General features: G+C 33.2%; 2 protein-coding genes across 2 annotated transcripts; both read right to left on the reverse strand.

Moving 5' to 3' along the window:
- Nucleotides 1-6,028: 6,028 nt before the first annotated feature.
- On the reverse strand, nucleotides 6,029-7,628 carry LOC131055581 (linamarin synthase 1). Its single transcript, XM_057990049.2, has 2 exons — nucleotides 7,102-7,628; nucleotides 6,029-7,013 (listed from the first exon to the last, which is right to left on the reverse strand). The coding sequence occupies exons 1-2, from the start codon at nucleotides 7,604-7,606 to the stop codon at nucleotides 6,112-6,114; spliced, it is 1,407 nt and encodes a 468-aa protein (XP_057846032.2). The 5' UTR covers nucleotides 7,607-7,628; the 3' UTR covers nucleotides 6,029-6,111.
- A 6,576-nt stretch (nucleotides 7,629-14,204) lies between these two features.
- On the reverse strand, nucleotides 14,205-16,009 carry LOC131055526 (anthocyanidin 3-O-glucosyltransferase 7). The gene is made up of 2 exons (XM_057989993.2): nucleotides 15,359-16,009; nucleotides 14,205-15,266 (listed from the first exon to the last, which is right to left on the reverse strand). The coding sequence occupies exons 1-2, from the start codon at nucleotides 15,888-15,890 to the stop codon at nucleotides 14,359-14,361; spliced, it is 1,440 nt and encodes a 479-aa protein (XP_057845976.1). The 5' UTR covers nucleotides 15,891-16,009; the 3' UTR covers nucleotides 14,205-14,358.
- Nucleotides 16,010-18,055: the final 2,046 nt, after the last annotated feature.

Consider the following 18,055-nt stretch of genomic DNA (forward strand, 5'->3'; position numbering starts at 1 on the left):
GAGCAAAATAAATAAATTCAAATATGGAATTAACAGAAATAATTTCAATTATGATGAGGTTGTGACCATAGAATGGAAACCTACACCTTACAAATTGTAAGGTTAAAATTTTACAAGGGGACCCCACTTGTGTAAGGATATTTCTCTATAGTTGTCCTTTAGTATGGTCACTACATATTTGTAAGGAAATAAAAAACTCCCTGGGTATATAGTTAAGGTAAATAAAGCACTCCCTACATAAATATTATAGAGTGTAAGGGTATGTGCAGAATCATGGTGGGCCAAAATAGGCTCTTAAGTGGCAATGGAATTTCAAAAAAATAGAGTTAGGCAACTTGACGTAAAAAAATGAATAAGCTATGAATATTATTTTAAAAATAAGTAAGAATAGAATATGTTGAAAATTGAATGTAGTTTCTAAGCTAATAGTTGTTTTCTGAAAAAAAACAAAAATTATTTGACAAAAAATTTGAAATTTCAATGCAGTAGTACTAAAAATCAAGGAAATAGATAAGAAGTAGGTGTATGTCTGACCAGCCTAACCACAATCAAATCATAATATTTTTTTATAATATTTTAAATATAAGTAGAAGACTCATGTCCGTATGTGATTTGTAATTTTTTTATGTAAATAATAATTATGAATTTTTTACTACAACTTTTTAAAAATATAAAAGATCGCATGTCTGACAACCTTATCTTGGTAAAAAAATTATGAAATTCAATTTATTTTTACAATCCTATAGTATGTGAAGCATATTTTGGATTCAAAAAATGTGATACAGTTTAAAAGTTATAGATGTTTTCTAATCAGTCTATCAATCAAGACTTTAGTCAAAATTCAATTGGAAAATGAATAATAATTATTTATTAAAGTCAAAATAAGAAAAAACTTATATTGTTGAAAAGCTAAGAATGTCCTTAAAAATCCCTTTTTCATTTCATCAATTTCAACTAAAAAAAGTCATCAGCCTCTATAGTGAAGTCTGGAAAAGCAAGGAACAAGAGAGAGAGAGAGAGAGAGAGAGAGAGAAGGGTAAAGGGATCTAGAGAGAGAGGCTTGGGGAGTGTGAGAGTGAGAGAGGGATATCTGATACCTTGTTTAGGATAGGGATAAAGAGAGAGGGGGATAGGGAGTTCAGGGAGAGAGAGAGAGAGAGAGAGAGAGAGAGAGAGAGAGAGAGAGAGAGAGAGAGAGACCTAGGGAGAGAGAGTAATTAGGGGGAGGGATCTAGAGAGAGATAGAAGAAGAGAGGGAGAGGGAGAGAGAGAGGTAAAGGGATCTTTCTCTTCCTCTCCCTTTTCCCTTCCCTCTCTCTCTCTATCCCTTTTCCCTTCTATCTCTCACTCTCACTCTCCCTCTCCTTCTCCCTCTCCCTATTATGTTCATGGAGTGGACTTGTCATGGTCCCCAAACTTATATGTATGTTGAAGACCATAGTATAAACTCTTTCCCTAAAACTTGTCCTCAAGAGAATTTTGTGTGGAATCTTATTCCAAGCTTAAAAAAGAAAGCATTTATACTCACCAACAAGATGCATTTGAATTTTTGTGGAGAAATATTGGAGGAGGTTTGATTCTAGAAAACATGAAACTTCCTACATTAGATGAAGTGGGAGGTTGTGTTATTTCTCATGCTTCAGGCATAGGCAAAACATTTCTCATCATTAGTTTTCTAAGGATCTGCTTGCAATTATTTCCCAGAAGCAGGCCTTTGATTATTGCTCCTAAAAACATGATTTTCCCTTGGGAAAGATAGTTCAAGAAGTGGAGTATATTGACATTCCAGTTTTTTTGCTAAATAGATCAAAGACCTTTCGGAATGAAGTTCATTCAAATTGTGAACATGAAGAGATTATAAAACTATCTAAGAGCAACTAGATCAAGGAAAAAAAATATTAAACTTCTGGCATTTGGCAATGCTACGTGAGTGGCATACAAGAAAAAGTGTGCTTGTTATTAGCTACAATCTTTTTGTATGCCTAACTTGTGAGAAAAATGTTAACCTACTTGAAGAGGCTAAGCATATTTGAAAATTGATTTTAGAGAGCCCAAGCCTGCTTTCTTTTTATGAAGGTCATCAAAATCGAAATAACAAATCAAATATATGGAATTGATTGAAAAAGGTTAATTCAAAACCATGCATTATACTCTCAAGAATGCTTTCTCAGAATAACTTCAAAAAGCTTTTCAACACGTTGTATCTAGTAAGGTCAGATTTTGTCAATTGTTGCTTGGGTAAAAACTTAAAGCTTCCCTTAACACCTAGTCAAGTGATGGTTAACAACAGGATGTATAGGTTGAGGAAGTTCTTCATGGATGAAATTGAGAATAATTTAATCAAAATGGAAAAGAGAGTTGAAAAGAATAATTTGATGAAACTTTTGCAATATTCAGGTTAATGATAGATGATTTTGTTCATTGTTATGATGGGAAGATTCTTAGTAGCCTTCCCAGATCAAAGGGTTTTATTGTGATTTTGAGAGCATCTTCTACACAACAAATTGTCTTAGATCAAATAAATGAAGCAAACAATCATGACAAAGCCAACAATTTTAAATTTAAACTATGCCACATGTATATATATATATATATTATAATTAACAATAATTGTAATAGTTTAAATACATAAAGTATAAAGAAGTCTTATCTATAGCTTGAAAGAAAATGGTATAAACTGAAGACATCAAACTATAAACCTAGGACATTAGATAGACTCATCATTATCCTTGAAAAAATGTACTTATAGAATGGGATGAAGAATCATGTGGCTAAATGTTCTTTGTTCCTAAGAATAAGGCAAAGTACAAACATCTAGAGAAGAATTATATCCTTATGATATATTTTTCACAGGTGGACCATTATTTTTGTAGATTTTTTAATGGAGATATTGAAGAGAAAAAGTCACTATGATTCTGTCTTAGTAGTTGTGGATACATTGACTAAGGTCATACATTTCATTCTAGGAAATGTGAAGGACGATTAGGAGACTTAAGGGGGTAGTATGATACAGCTCTAATCTAAAACGATCTGTAACTGTTATTATTGAAGGTATTCCAAAGGAGGATACGATACAAAAATATCTTCCCTCCATGCCGCCGCTACAGTCTACTCATCTGCCATGGTTCATAGGAGGTGAATACATTTTTCGGTATGGGAATCACATAGGAAAAGAAGCAGCTCAGATTGAATGCATTCTGTTCAACACTTTCGACGAGCTAGAAACTGGTGTAGTTGATGATTTGTCCAGAGAAGTAGGTGTGTATCCCAATGTTCCCTTAATTTCTCCCGAGTTTCTCGACTGCGAAAGAAAGATATCGACCCCAAGTTTTTAGGAAGATGACATGGAATGTTTGGAGTGGCTGTATACAAACCTTAAATAATTGTGGGTGATTTTGTGTTCTTGTGTAAATTACATTTGGGGCACAACCTATTTAGAAGCTTTGACAAACAATGATAGAACGCAAAGTTTATTATTGAATCTACTTGACCAAATAAAGCCGTGATGATTATATTGACATTGTAGAGACTACAACTAAATAATTTCTTGGTCTTATTTCTTCTCCTTGATCTCTTATTTCTTCCATCTCTTTTAAAACCATCATACCTTATTGGACCTCCTATAGGATTAGCAATTATAGATGATCATTAGATTTATTTTATTATCTAAGGAGCTATATAGTAACTTGTGCAATTGGAATAAGATATGGTAGAGGAGCACGAGTAGTAACAATATTTAAGTATGTATCATCTTATTGGTTTTGTTGTCCTTAGGGCTCTTTTCTTCAAAATAAGAGGTATTTCATCTTCTCCCTCTTCTTTTTCTCTAAGATCCGCTCGTTTCCTTTTGGATGTTGATTGTATTTCTTCCCTAGGAACTATTTGATTAAATTTCTACGAGATATTTTGTTGCAAAGTTTCAACTTCCATGTTATGGACCTTATATTTTTCATAGGTTATTTCTTCCTTATATTTTCTTTTTCTTGGCTGTCTTTCTTATAGATGAGAGTAACTCCTTACATCTTTATTTTTTTCACTTTTTCATTCAACCACATCTTACTATTGCTAAAAATATCTTTTGCCGATGCCTAGTTAGGTTTTGGGACTGGGTCATTAAAACCTTTTGTATTTCATATGCACTAAGAAGTATTATGCCATCATCTAATACTTGATCTAACACCATGTGGGTTCGGATTTTTTTGAGGAGTAGACAAACAATTGAAGCTTGTTTTCCTTCATAATCATCAATATAATTAGTCTTGAAGTCTTCTAGATGATGGATGCATCTTAAAATTGAAGAAACTTTGACTATGGAGGGGATTAAGCTTCTAGTTTTAAGGAACTAGATGCCCCATGATTATTTTTTGCTATCAGATTAAATTTGGAATCTTTTCTTAGAAAATAAGATCCCCTACTTTTTAGACCAACATATTTCAACAAGTGAAAATGGGGTAGGGTTAGAAATTGCCCAACCAACTTAGGGATATAATATGCCACTTGTGAATCATCTAAGTTTATAATCCCACCAAGAAGAGATGAATCCAACCAAAAAAAAATAAGAACTTAAACTTTAAGCTAAATTGCACAACAACATTCATGAGACCACTAGATTTAAAATATTCCAAATATATATATATATATTTTTTTTTTCCAAAAAAATCTCAACAACTCCAACTCTATTTTTTAGGAAGCTCCCCTTCATGGAACCCTAACCTTACTTATCCATCCTTCCAAAATATTCAAAATTCAATTTGCTGGTATAGGTACACAAATTATGCAATTTTAATTTTGCATTATCCTTCATCTCTTGACTAGATCTTTATCTTGACCTTGTGGTATATTATTTAGATTCCTTCTAGGTCCTTAATTAAATATTTTTCACTACATCACTAATCTATCTTGTATATACCAAGACATTGAGCAAGTTTTTAGTTTCCTTTCAAGAGAGGAGTTAATTTTTCAGTTTTGAATTTAGCTTGTGTAGTTTCACAAGCTAATAGATCAATGTATTGCCAATTTCACCGTTTTAAATAGTATAAGGTGAAGTTAATTTTCTCTTAATTATTTAATTAAATGTTCACAAGTTTTTGATACACAAAATGATTTCCCTACTAAACATGCATATACCTTTATATAACTTTAGATGAGAAAGATAATTAAAAATTCATTTGTCGATAATATTTGCTTTTGGATTGCACTATGTAAATTTTTCCATCATCAATGTTTCGGATCAAACAACATGATCCATCATCAAAATGAAAGCACAATTGTAACCATGATGATGGATCATGTTGTTTGATCCGAAGCGTTGATGATGAAAAGCTTTACATAGTGCAATCCAAAAACAAATATTGTCAACATTATGGATTGTGGAAATCACATGACTTTGATTCATTTGCAATAAGAGTGAAGATTTTAAAAATAGTACAAAATAAAATGAAATATTATATAATAATAAAAATTATTTTACCAATATTTTTAGATCATTTTGAATATTTAAACTCTCTTCAGAATGTTATTAATAGTTTCACTTATCTAGAATATTACTTTATATTTTTGTTTTCTTAAAAAACAAAAAATTCAACATTTCAGATTTAAAATTTAAATATTATTAAATTCAATTATTATCAAATTAAAATTTAAAGAAAAAAAATATTTTATATCTATTCATTTTTCAAACTAATGATTTGCTCAACGTTCAGCCTTAAACTACACACACTAAGCAACATATTACGCTTAGAGAATGTGAGTCAACTTTGAATGTTTAACACATTTAAGTCTAGAAGTCAAAGCTTATTATATGTGATTTAAGCTATGTTCTTGTAGTACCCAATACAATTCCCATAAAAAATATAATAGAAAAATCAATAACAATAACACTACTATATATGAAAATAAGATTAAACGTTTTATCTATCCATATATGTATATAAGAAATGAGTCTTTCAAATTATTTCCACCTCTAAAATCCTTAACACTTCTATACATGAAAATAAGATTAGACGTTTTATCTATTCACATATGTCTATAAGAAATGCGTCTTTCAAATTATTTCTACCACTAAAATCGTCATGTCGATGTAATTCATTCATCCATAACTTAGTGATTCATTTATTTCATCATGGCCTCGACAAATAGTTTATAGTTGGTGGAAGACAATCCCCCTTCTTTCACTGTATTCCTTGCTATGCTATTCCATTTTTTCATTTCTTCTCTGATTGCCCTGCCTTCTTCTGTAGCAACTAATCTCTCAATCGCTCTCCTAAATTCCTCTTTCTCTATTAACCCATCATTATTGAGTTTCAAAGGCAGCCCCACTTTCCAGACATGTACAACATATGTGCTGTTGATGAATTGATCGCCGAAATGAGGCCAGCATAGCATCGGAACTCCCATGGTGATGCTCTCCTGTACAGAATTCCATCCACAGTGGGTCACAAAACAAGCTATGGAAGGATGCGACAACACCCTTAACTGTGGAGCCCAAGATACTATGCAACCTCTATCGTCAACCCGATCCAGGAATCCCGCAGGCAGACCGCCAGTGGTCCCATTCATTACATCCGAGTGCACAACCCACAGAAATGGTCTCTGGGTTTCTTCCAGCCCCAAAGCAAGCTCTTCCACTTGCTGGTTATTCAAAATTCCATGACTCCCAAAAGACACATAGATGACAGATTGCTCACACTGTTTTTCTAACCACTCCAAACATTCCATGTTATCTTCCCAAATGCTTGCCGTGGTCGATATCTTTCTGTCGCCGTTCAGAAACTCGGGGAAAATTAAGGGACCTATGGGAAACACGCACATTTCTCTGGACAAATCATCAGCTACACCACCTTCTAGCTCGTAAATCGTGTTGAACAGGATCCATTCGATCTTAGCCACTTCTTTTGCCATGCGAATCCCGTGCCTAAACAAGTATTCACCTCCGGAAAACCATGGCAGATGAGCAGACTGCAGTGGCGGCATAGATGGAAGATACTTTTGAACCATATCGTCCTCTGGAATGCCTTCAACAACATCATTTTTAGATCGTATTAGACCACGTGACTAAAAGCTGTATAGTCAAATTAAAGAAAAAACTACAATTTATTTTACCATCGGAAGGAAGAATCCCAAGTGAGACAAGCTTGGGACTGAAGTAGCGGATGGCGAAGGTGGAAACAAGAGATGTATGAAAAGCCGCCAGCGATATATGATGGAGTTCAGCCACTTTCTGCAGACCAAAGCACATCCAGACATCTACTATAATGCAAGTAAGTTTCTGCTCTTCATCATTGTCGTTTATGTCTTGAACAACTTTGTCAATTACAGAAGGCGCGAACCAATTTTCAACATCCCCGAAAAATTTTACGGCGGCATGTTTTGTGTTCTCCCCGCGGCGTACCTTGGGCGGCAGTCCTCCAGGAACAGAAATCATTCTGATCTTATCGCCGTTATTTTGCATGTCTTTGTCCTTGTTGGCTTTAATTATTCTCTGATGATTGACGTCGGTGTTGAGGAAGGTGATGAAAAATCCATCAGAGACGAGCTTCCAAGCAAGTTGCATCATGGGATTTATGTGACCCTGTGCAGGAAATGGAATGAGAAGGGCATGGGGCATCTTTGTTTTACAGTTACCGGAACTCATCTTTTCCAAACAAGCAGACATTCTTACAAATCTTGATCTACAGCCCTTTATATTAAGTTACTCAAGAATCATATAAAAATAATTAGCAATTAATAATAATATTAATCAACTTTTCTCCAGTCAAAATATTACTTTCTGAGCATTCAACCATGTGGGCGACAAATTTCGTTGTATGGATTGACCCCAAACGTTGTAGAGTCCAATACGCATTACCTACAATTCTTGTCTGTCGATGACTGAATTCTTCGATGCAAGTGGGATTGATTGCTAGACACGTTATAGACTAACCAAAAGTCGTCTTGGTCTAGGTCATTAAAATTTTATAATAAAGAATACGTTTGCTTGGCCGCAAAGTTTTTAGATCAGAAGTTTGCTTGGCTCCCAAGTTTTTAGATTAAGTTCAATAATGGCCCGCGCAATCTAAGTTTGCTTGGCCCCCAAGTTTTTTAAGCAAAGCACATTATGTACAAATTCACCGGGTGGTCTTGCCTAGTAGTAAAATATAGTGGAAAAGTAGCATAACCAAGCATAGAGCAATAATAATGTAATTAATGTGACCCAACCTTTGAACATAATTATTTCAAAGTATGAAAGTTCTTGTAAAACGATATCTTCTATCCACAAGTCATTATAGTGTTGAATCTATTGTTGCCTTTTCAAATTTAGGAGTGGTACACTTTGCCAATTTTGATTTTGTGTTACCATCTATGCTTTTCAATTAGATGTTACTAGTACTTGCATCAAAAGAAGGTGTAAGGTTATGCCGATAGTAAAATATACTTTCAATAATATATTGGAGGGTACAAATCACTGAATATAAAAATTTCATTTATTAATGATAATTATTTATAATATAAATAAATTGATTACACTAAGATGACTTTATCATTCATTAGAGTTGAATAGGAAGAAACAAAATGTAGACTAGCTCATTGAAATGAAAAGTGGTATTTTATGTCTACATGATAGGTGGGTTAACACAAGATTGACCACTGGATGTCTCTTCATTTGCAACTATAATATTTAGTTACATGCAATCATATACCAAACCTCATATTCATTTATGTCAATGTCTCTTCATTTGCAACTATAATATTTAGTTACATGCAATCATATACCAAACCTCATCTTCATTTATGTCAACTATCTCCGATTATATTTAAATATGAGTTGTTCCTCTCTTAATATTGTGTTCAAAACCCTCATAATTGTATGAAAAATGCAATTAAATATTTTACATATTTTCTATAAATATTTTTTAAAACAAAAAATATCACATATTATTATTAATAATTAAAATAATAATAATGTTACATGTTGCAAGGTTCTTTATAATCCACTTGCTAATTAGGATGCCACACTCATGGGAATGATTCTAAAGTCCCTTGCAAAATCTAGAATATGCTACATTAAAGTAAGACTATATAGAAGGATGTAAGTGCTATGTGCACTATTTAAGGAGTGGCTCATAAAAATGGATACTTAATACCTAAAAGACTTCCACTTTCACAACTTTTCATTCAAACAAATACACATAACCATCCCATTTTATAAGATTTAATACATCAATACAATTGTGCATAAAACATGGTAATGATAGTCCAAAATATACTTCAACAAGCAAATGAAAGGCTTATTATAATGAGTCAACATATAACAAAATGGAGTTCGTTTATATTAAATAATATTTTAGAGAAATATATATTGAAAGATAAAGGGGTCCTAATTCTCACAATTTGATAATTCCATCCAAAAAAAATGTTATCATGAAAAAACTAAAATTCTAATGCAAGACTTAGAGTCCAAAAAGATGCAACAAAAACTAAACCGTCTAAGGCACAAATAGCATAACAAATACAAAATACATACTTCTTCTAATATACATAGACAACAACCATTTTATGAAGGCTACACAAAAGTAAGGCAATTTAAACTACACCAAGAATGGAAGGGTTCTATGCAACATCCTATCCTTAATAGATGGATAACATATCATAGACTGATACCAATAACATTCAATTTTTAAAGGAATAGTGAATTAGCTAGTTCATCCCACTATTACAACACATAAAATAAAATCACAAATTGGGTTTGGAAAAAGAGTTTGTGGGTATGTAGGATGTAATTTAGGATTCAAATGTTACAATTCATAACAAAATTGTGTTTGTTGGTTTGATTTTTCTCAACTATATAATTTGCAATATTTTATATGTTTGGTTTGGATCTATTTTGTAGACCAACATAGTTCTATGTTTTGCAATGTTGCGTATGTTGATTCGTCACTAATAATTTTATGGAGATAGGCCAATTTTATCCCCCTATTGATCTAGTTGAATTATAGGGCACCATATTTATTGGAATTCCCCCTGTATAATTGAAGATGTGATTACTTGGACTCGATGCATTGTAGGTCATTGGAATCTATTTTGTTTGAGTATAAAGCATATATGAAATTATTCTTTGGGGTTCATCTACGATTCCTTTGCAATAATCTCGCTCAATCCTTCTTGCTAGAAGGGCTTAATTATTACAACATCAAAATTGTGTCATTGTAGCAATGTTGGATATCATGCCTATTGACATGTTGAACATTGATTTTTGGTTGAATACATAATTGGTATCCAATATTAATTTATCCTATATAACCAATAATAGGACCTTATTTTTTTCAAAGATTCCAAACTTATTAAATACTTTTTCCATATCTTGTTTGATTAAAATATATTCATACTCAAGAAAAAAATTGTGAAATCTAAACAGCACTTCCTAAGAAATCGAACATGTAAAATAGAATAAATTTAAGATTTAGATATAATTTATATACACTATTTATTTCATGTGATTGAAGCATTTACAACCCTCATCCACCAAACCTGCATGAAATACAAGCAACAAGATCAGTATATGTTCGAGGCTGCTACAGTAATACAAAGAGCTTGAAAGCATCCTTATAATAACCATTTTGTGTGAATATCCTGCAATCGTAGCATTCCATGGGATCACATTTGTTTGAGACATTTTTTCAGACAGTCCACATTCCTTATGTATACTTATACACTTAGCATACATGTCTACAAGGGCACTTACAACTACAACATCTGATGAAATTCTATTTTGTATTATGCTTTGATGAATGTTCATGCCCTGTTTAAAAGCTCCCATTTTGGCATGGCTCGGAGGATGTTGAAAATGGTTGTGGAGTCTGACTTTACGCCTGCCAACTGCATTTGGTTAAAAGTTTCTAAGGCCTTTTCAACAGAACCATTCTATGCATAGCCTGCAACCATTGCCAGTCTATGAAACCGAATTTTTTTTAAGCATTTGGTCAAACAATTCACATGCCTTCTATGTTTCCGCATTTTGCATACATGTCTACTACGACACTTGCAACTACAACATCCGAGTAAAATCAGCTTTCATTTATGCTTTGATGAATGTCTATACCCTGTTCTAAAGCTCCCATTTTGGGACAGGATGGGAGCACAATGGCAAAACTTGAAGAACCTTGCTGATCCTGGCTTTACACCTGCCAATTGCATTTGCTTACGAGATTCTAAGGCATTTCCAAAGAATCCATTTTATGTATATCCCGAAAACATCGCATTCCATGAAACCACAAACCACAACTTTTGAGGCATTTTGGTCAAATAGTTCAAGCGCCTTTTGTATGCTTCCACATTTTCTGTACATGTTTACCAGGGCATTTGCAACGATGACATCTGACAGAAGTCCACATTGTATTATGGTTTTAGGATGTCCATACCTAGTTCTGAAGCACCCATTTTTGCACAAGGTGGAAGGATTTTTGAAAAAGTTGGGGAGACTGGTCTTATAGCTGCCAATTGCATTCATTTAAAAAAAAACTAAAGCATTTTCAACACGTTCATTTCGTGCGTATCCTGCAATCATTGCATCCCAAGAGGCAATATCTGTTTCAGGCATTTTATCAAACAATGCATGTGCCTTGTGTATGCATCCACATTTCGCATGCATTTCTATCAGGGTATTTACAACTAATGTCATTTTAATGTACCTGCCATTCTACATTTCAATGCAATTTTCGAGGAAACACTACAATGACACACCATTTCTTTGAGGCACTTTATTGAAGAGATTTAAAGCGTCTCCAAGAACATCACTTTGTGCATATTTTGCAACCACTGCAGTCCATGAGATCACATTTTTCTGAGGCATTTTGTCAAACAACTCACGTGCCTTGTCTATGCTTCCACATTTTGCATACGTATCTACCAGCGCATTTACAGCTACAACATGTGACAGAAAATATCATATCCTTTATGCTTTCATTGATGTCCATACCCTCTTCTAGAGCTACTAATTTGGCGCAAGTTAGGTGAGCAGAATGGCAGAATGGCAGAATAACAGAAAATATGTAGAAACTAAATTACCAGGAGCATTGTCTTTGAAGATATGGGCTCTCGGAGTTTCCAACGAACTTACTTACCCGAGGCTTATTAATCAATGGCGCATTAATTATTTTTTATCGGCAACCGAGGCAATTTCCGGCAACGACAAAGTGTCTCAGGCGTGAGACTCCTGAAATCTGGTGGGAGTTCTCCACCATAAAATAACCTATCGGCTAATTAAAGATAGTCTTAAAAATAAAACTTCAACCAGGTCTTCAACAAAAACCCTTCGAAAAGGTCAGTTCAGAATTCAGATCATGAAATATTTGATTAAATTGAACATGACAGGCATGATAACAACATTTTTTTGGGCAATTAATATTTTTGAAATAGTTTCAAAAGAATTTGATTTCGCAAATGTTTATAATTCTACATCTTCTTGTACTCTATAACATCATGATGATGGATCATGAAGTGTGATCTAAAACATTGATGTTAAAAAATACACACAATCAAAGCCAAAAGAAACTAAAAGATACATTAATGAATTGTGGAAATTTAATAATTTTTTTTTTTGTAATATTTGAATGTTTAATGCTTTCATTGGTGCCCAGTCTAAAAAATTCATGCTTCATAGACATGATTTTTGTGTATTAATGACGGAGTCTTTAAAAAAAGGTTAATGCAAAGGAAATATAAAAATATCTCTATTATTATGACGGTTCTAAACTTAGAAATAGTTTGTTTTATAAATGCAAGGTATATATACTCCTCTCAATAGATAAGTTATTATTATTTTTTTGATAGGTTGCATAGGTTATCTAGTCTGGACCAATGACTAGATGTGTGATGTCCTTTGGCATAAATACCCAAAAATCTGAACCCACGAGCATGATAGCTCAACAAGGGCACATAGCCCACAAGAACACCAGCCCAACAAGTAAATGAAGCACAAACATGAACACCTATGAATCTTTTGACACAAATGCTAGTAATAACATCAATGCTAGGCTCAAATCCATGAGCACATTGGATTAGTGAAGGCACAAGCCTGTAGTCACAATGATCTGATGAGGGTTTCAACCTTGGTGATCACAACAAAAACACCACCACTTAACCATCACAATATGAAATGAACTAGTAAATAAATTATTATTATTATATGAATTGTTCTTCGTAATAATATATAATTTTTTTATTATTTAAAAATAATATATTTTTATACAAATTAAAGATTATTTGATATGTCTTATTAACCAATCTAATTTATAAATTTTATTTATATTTTTATATTTTTAATAATTTATCAATTTTATTAAATATAAATAAAAAATATTTGGTGGAACTATGAAGTCTAAGACAATGTCCTCTATAGTTTAATGTGTCATATTATGCAAATATAGCATTTTATTAAATTGTGGGGATTTAGGTGACTTGGTTAGTCATGTATATAACAAGCTCATTAAATATATTAATATTATTTATTAATTTTAAGATATATGTTATCCTTGTTCCATACATCATTAAAGCTAGTAAGTTCAATTAAGTAAAATATACTTTAAGAAATTGACATGAAAATTTTGGATTATCTTATGTGAAAGAGTTTGTTAGAAACATGTCTAGTTAAATTGATTGAAGTGCTAATATTTTAATTGTGTCATTGTTTACAAAAATCAATCTTTCCTTCTTGTTTTTGTCAGTTTTCATTCAATTGCTACTTGATTTTCTTCTCTATGATATCCATCAACATCAATATTAAATATGAATGGATTAAAATCCATAATCTTGGGACAAAAAATCTTGTCCAACAAAATATCTTCTACATGTGAGCTATAAAGAGGAAGATAAAGACAAAAAGCAATCCCAGTCTAGATGTTTATGGTGGAAAATATTAAGTTTAATACCATTATAAAATAAAATATAAATTCATTCAAATTATATATTCATAATATAAATATCATTTCATCAAACATAAATACAAGACTAGTTAAAAAAAAAATTAAATAATAACATTTATTTTTATCTTATACGATTAAATATCATTACATTTATTTATACATTATATTTTTTTCATAAATAAATCATTAATAATTAAACTTTCTAAATACATAATTTCTAAAATTGTATGATTCTAAAATAAAATGTATATTGCAAAATTTTCTTATTCTAAATTTTAAAGTTAATACTCATCTTTAAATTGAGAATCACAATTATTTTGCTCTGTCTTTATTGGCTAATCATTGTCTTCCTTAACCAAACATAATTTCCATAAAAGTTTAATACATTAAAAAAATATAATAATTAAAAACAAGCAATAAAATTGAATATTCTTATCTGGAGAGTCCAAAATGATTGGACTTACTTCATCATGGCATTGACAAACAGCTTATAGTGTGTGGAAGACGACCCCCCTTCTTTCACTGTATTCTTCGCCGTGCTACTCCACTTTTTCATTTCTTCTCTGATTAGCCTGCCTTCTTTCGTAGCAACTAATCTCTCAATTACTTCTCTAATCTCCTCTTTCTCCACTAACCCATCATTATTGGCTTCCAAACGCAGCCCCACCTTCCACACATCTACAACATATGTGCTGTTCAGAAACTGATCAGCGAAGTAAGGCCAGCAGAGCATCGGAACTCCCATGGCGATGCTCTCTTGTACAGAGTTCCATCCACAGTGGCTCACGAAACAAGCTATGGAAGGATGAGATAACACCTCTAACTGAGGAGCCCAAGAAACTATAAAACCTCTGTCTCTAACCCGATCTAAGAATCCTGCAGGTAAAACAGTACCGACCCCATTCATTCCATCCGAGCGCACAACCCACAGAAATGGTCTCTGGGTAGCCTCCAGCCCCAGAGCAATCTCTTCTACTTGCCGGTTATTCCAAATAGCCACACTCCCAAAAGCCACATAGACCACAGATTGCTTATCCTGTTTTTCTAACCACTCCAAGCATTCCATGTCATCTTCCCAAAAGCTTGGTGTCGCCATGGTCGATATCGTTCTGTCGTCGTCCAGAAACTCGGGAGAAATCAAGGGACCAATGGGATAAACACCCACTTCTTTGGACAAATCATCAGCTACACCAGGTTCTAGCTCGTAAAACGTGTTGAACAGGATCCATTTGATCTTAGCCGATTCTTTTCCCATTCGAATCCCATGACGAAACATGTACTCACCCCCGTATAACCACGGCAGATGAGCAGACCGTAGCGGCGGCATAGAGGGAAGATACTTTTGAATCGTATCCTCCTTTGGAATACCTTCAACAATAACAATTACAGATCGTGATCTTAGACCAAGCCAAAAGCTGTATCATCAAATTATATAAAAGAAACCATAAAATTTATTTTACCATCGGAAGGAAGAAGCCCTAGGGAGACGAGCTTGGGACAGAAGAAGCGGATGGCGAAGGTGGAAACAAGAGACGTATGCAAAGCAGCAAGCGAAATATGATGGAGTTCGGCCACTGTGTGCAGACCAAAGCACGTCCAGACATCTGCTATTATGCAAGTGACTTTCTGGTCTTCATCTTTCTCGTTTATTTCCCGAATGAGTTTGTCAATTACAGAAGGCCCAAGAGTATTTTCAACATCTGCAAAAAAAGCTGAGGCACCATGGTCTTGATTCTCCGCGCGTACTACCTCTGTCGGCAGTCCTCCAGGAACAGAAATCATCCTGATCCTTTCGCTGTTATGATGCATGTCTTTGTTCTTCTTGGCTTTAATCATTCTCTCATGACTGGCTTCGGTGTTAAGGAAAGTGATGAGGAATCCATCAGAGATGAGCTTCCAAGCGAGGTGCATCATGGGGTTTATGTGACCCTGTGCAGGAATAGGAATGAGAAGGGCGTGAGGCATCTTAGATTTGCAGTTACTGGAACTCATCTTTTCCAAACGGAGAAGATATTCTTACCAAATATTGGCATACAGTCCCGCTTTAAAACATTAAATTGTTCGGCAATCAAACAGTTAATGATAATTTTATACTGTTAATTGTTCGAAAGACAAAGATTTAATGCTCATTTTAGACCATCGATCTAACAGTCAATGACAATTTTAAATCAGTTCATCAATTATAAACAATAGTTGCTTTTCTACTATTCACATGGGCGGCCAATTTAGCAGGCCAGTTTTGTCCTTACGCTTGGGATTGATTGGTCTTTGCTTTGGGCGCTGTCATTTTCGAGGCATCTTTACGAATCGCACATGTTGTATATAAGACAAGATCTATATTGTTTTTTGCACGCCAAGAAATAAGATGAAATAAGAAGTGTGGGGAGCTTGAAAGGGACATATGCTTCTAATTTACATGGCAAATCTAAGATCTCAAATCTTTTTATTATAAATAAAGAGAGTAAGTTAACAACTTGTTATTAAATGTGATAAGCCTAAGGAGAAAGGCTTTAAAAGTAAAAATTCAATCATTGGATTTACATGACATAAGCGAAGATATCTTGGGATGGAAATAAATGATTCTTTTATTGTGGTCAAGGAGTTTATAAATAGGTAGAAACCTATGGTAGAGGTTATTTTTCTAAATGTTGTTTCATGTGAGGCAGAAATTGTTACATAATGCGAAACTATCTGTACAGTTTTCGCTTATTCTTTTTGTATACATATATATGTATGTGCACACATTACCATGTTCTTTTTAATGTGTGCATCCTTCTAATTTTTTTCTAATGTATTATTATTATATGGGTATTTGATCCTCTATTCTTCATTATATTTATTTTACATTTCTTTTCATTTTTCATAATTTCTATTACTAATTTCTCTTCATGTATTTATTCTCATTCCATTTTCCAATCTTAGTTTTATCTTTCAATCGTTTTCCCTTTTTTGTCTATGTAGCTAATAGTTAAATTAAAATTGTTATCCTCACAATCTTTTTTTGTCTAATATGTAGTTATTTATATATATTTTCACATATATTTATATATAAATGTTTTTCTTTTTTAAGCATTTCTCCATGATTTCAAGTGTTGCAATTTTTTAATTTTATATTTTGCTATTTATCCCCCTTTCCTTTAATTTCATCAATTATTCCTTTTTGTGATGTTTAGATCACAATAGTTTTCACATATTTTTTCTTTCATTATATATTCATATATACACACATATATTCTCTCTCACACACACACACATAAAAAACTATTTATCTTTATTCAAACGTATATTCATATATTCACACACACACACACACACACACACATATAAAACTATTTATCTTTATTCAAACGTATATTCATATATTCTCACACACACACACACACACACACATATCTTTTCATCTATTTATCTTTATTCAAACATATATCCATCCTTACATTTTTATATATAGACATATACATATATATATTGATTTTCATGCACAAGAGGCCGCATGGGCTTTCTATTCTATTCTATTCTGAACCACCAAATGGTTAACTTTTCTCCAGGCAGTTAATGACATTGGCAAAAGATGAAGTACCGTGTTCTATAGTAGGCACACACTCGACTACCTCTATCTATCTGATCAAGCATAAGTATATGGGATGGGCCCGACGGGACTATATACTATGCTTGGCTCTGGCTATCGGCTCGAAGTTGAGTTGCACTACTGAAATTACTCCCAACCAATGAAGGAGGTATGAACTGCGAACCACAAGATCAATTGAAGGAGCCTAGATTGGAATAGCCTAGGAGATAGGGATGGAAGATGCTCGCATAATCTAGATAGTGATATAGGTCATGCAATGGGCCAATAGATCGATTGATGTACTAGCTAGGTGATATTTCTCAATAGCTTGAGCAATGTTGGTAGGATTAAGTAGTATCCAAGTGGTAGGTTTGATTTATTGGCAATTTAGCTAGCTAGCGATGGTTCAAGTTTGACAATAGCATATCAATCCTATAAAAATGGGGCCTTATAATTTTTCTTCTATATTTTCATATATGGAGATATACATATGTATTTATTAACAATTGCACCTTGATGTGTAATAGGTACATTGAATAGGTGTGGACGGTCAATTAAGGAAAATTTTGGTCTATTTTAGTGTGTAAAT

Source organism: Cryptomeria japonica, chromosome 10 (genome assembly GCF_030272615.1).
Source record: "Cryptomeria japonica chromosome 10, Sugi_1.0, whole genome shotgun sequence".
Taxonomy (NCBI): domain Eukaryota; kingdom Viridiplantae; phylum Streptophyta; class Pinopsida; order Cupressales; family Cupressaceae; genus Cryptomeria; species Cryptomeria japonica.

Coding starts and splice junctions, on each gene's coding strand:
- LOC131055581 (XM_057990049.2), bottom strand. CDS start 7,606: ATGCCCCATGCCCTTCTCATTCCATTTCCTGCACAGGGTCACATAAAT. Junction 7,014..7,101: donor TGGGATTCTTCCTTCCGATG/GTAAAATAAATT, acceptor ATGTTGTTGAAG/GCATTCCAGAGGACGATATG.
- LOC131055526 (XM_057989993.2), bottom strand. CDS start 15,890: ATGAGTTCCAGTAACTGCAAATCTAAGATGCCTCACGCCCTTCTCATT. Junction 15,267..15,358: donor AGGGCTTCTTCCTTCCGATG/GTAAAATAAATT, acceptor TTATTGTTGAAG/GTATTCCAAAGGAGGATACG.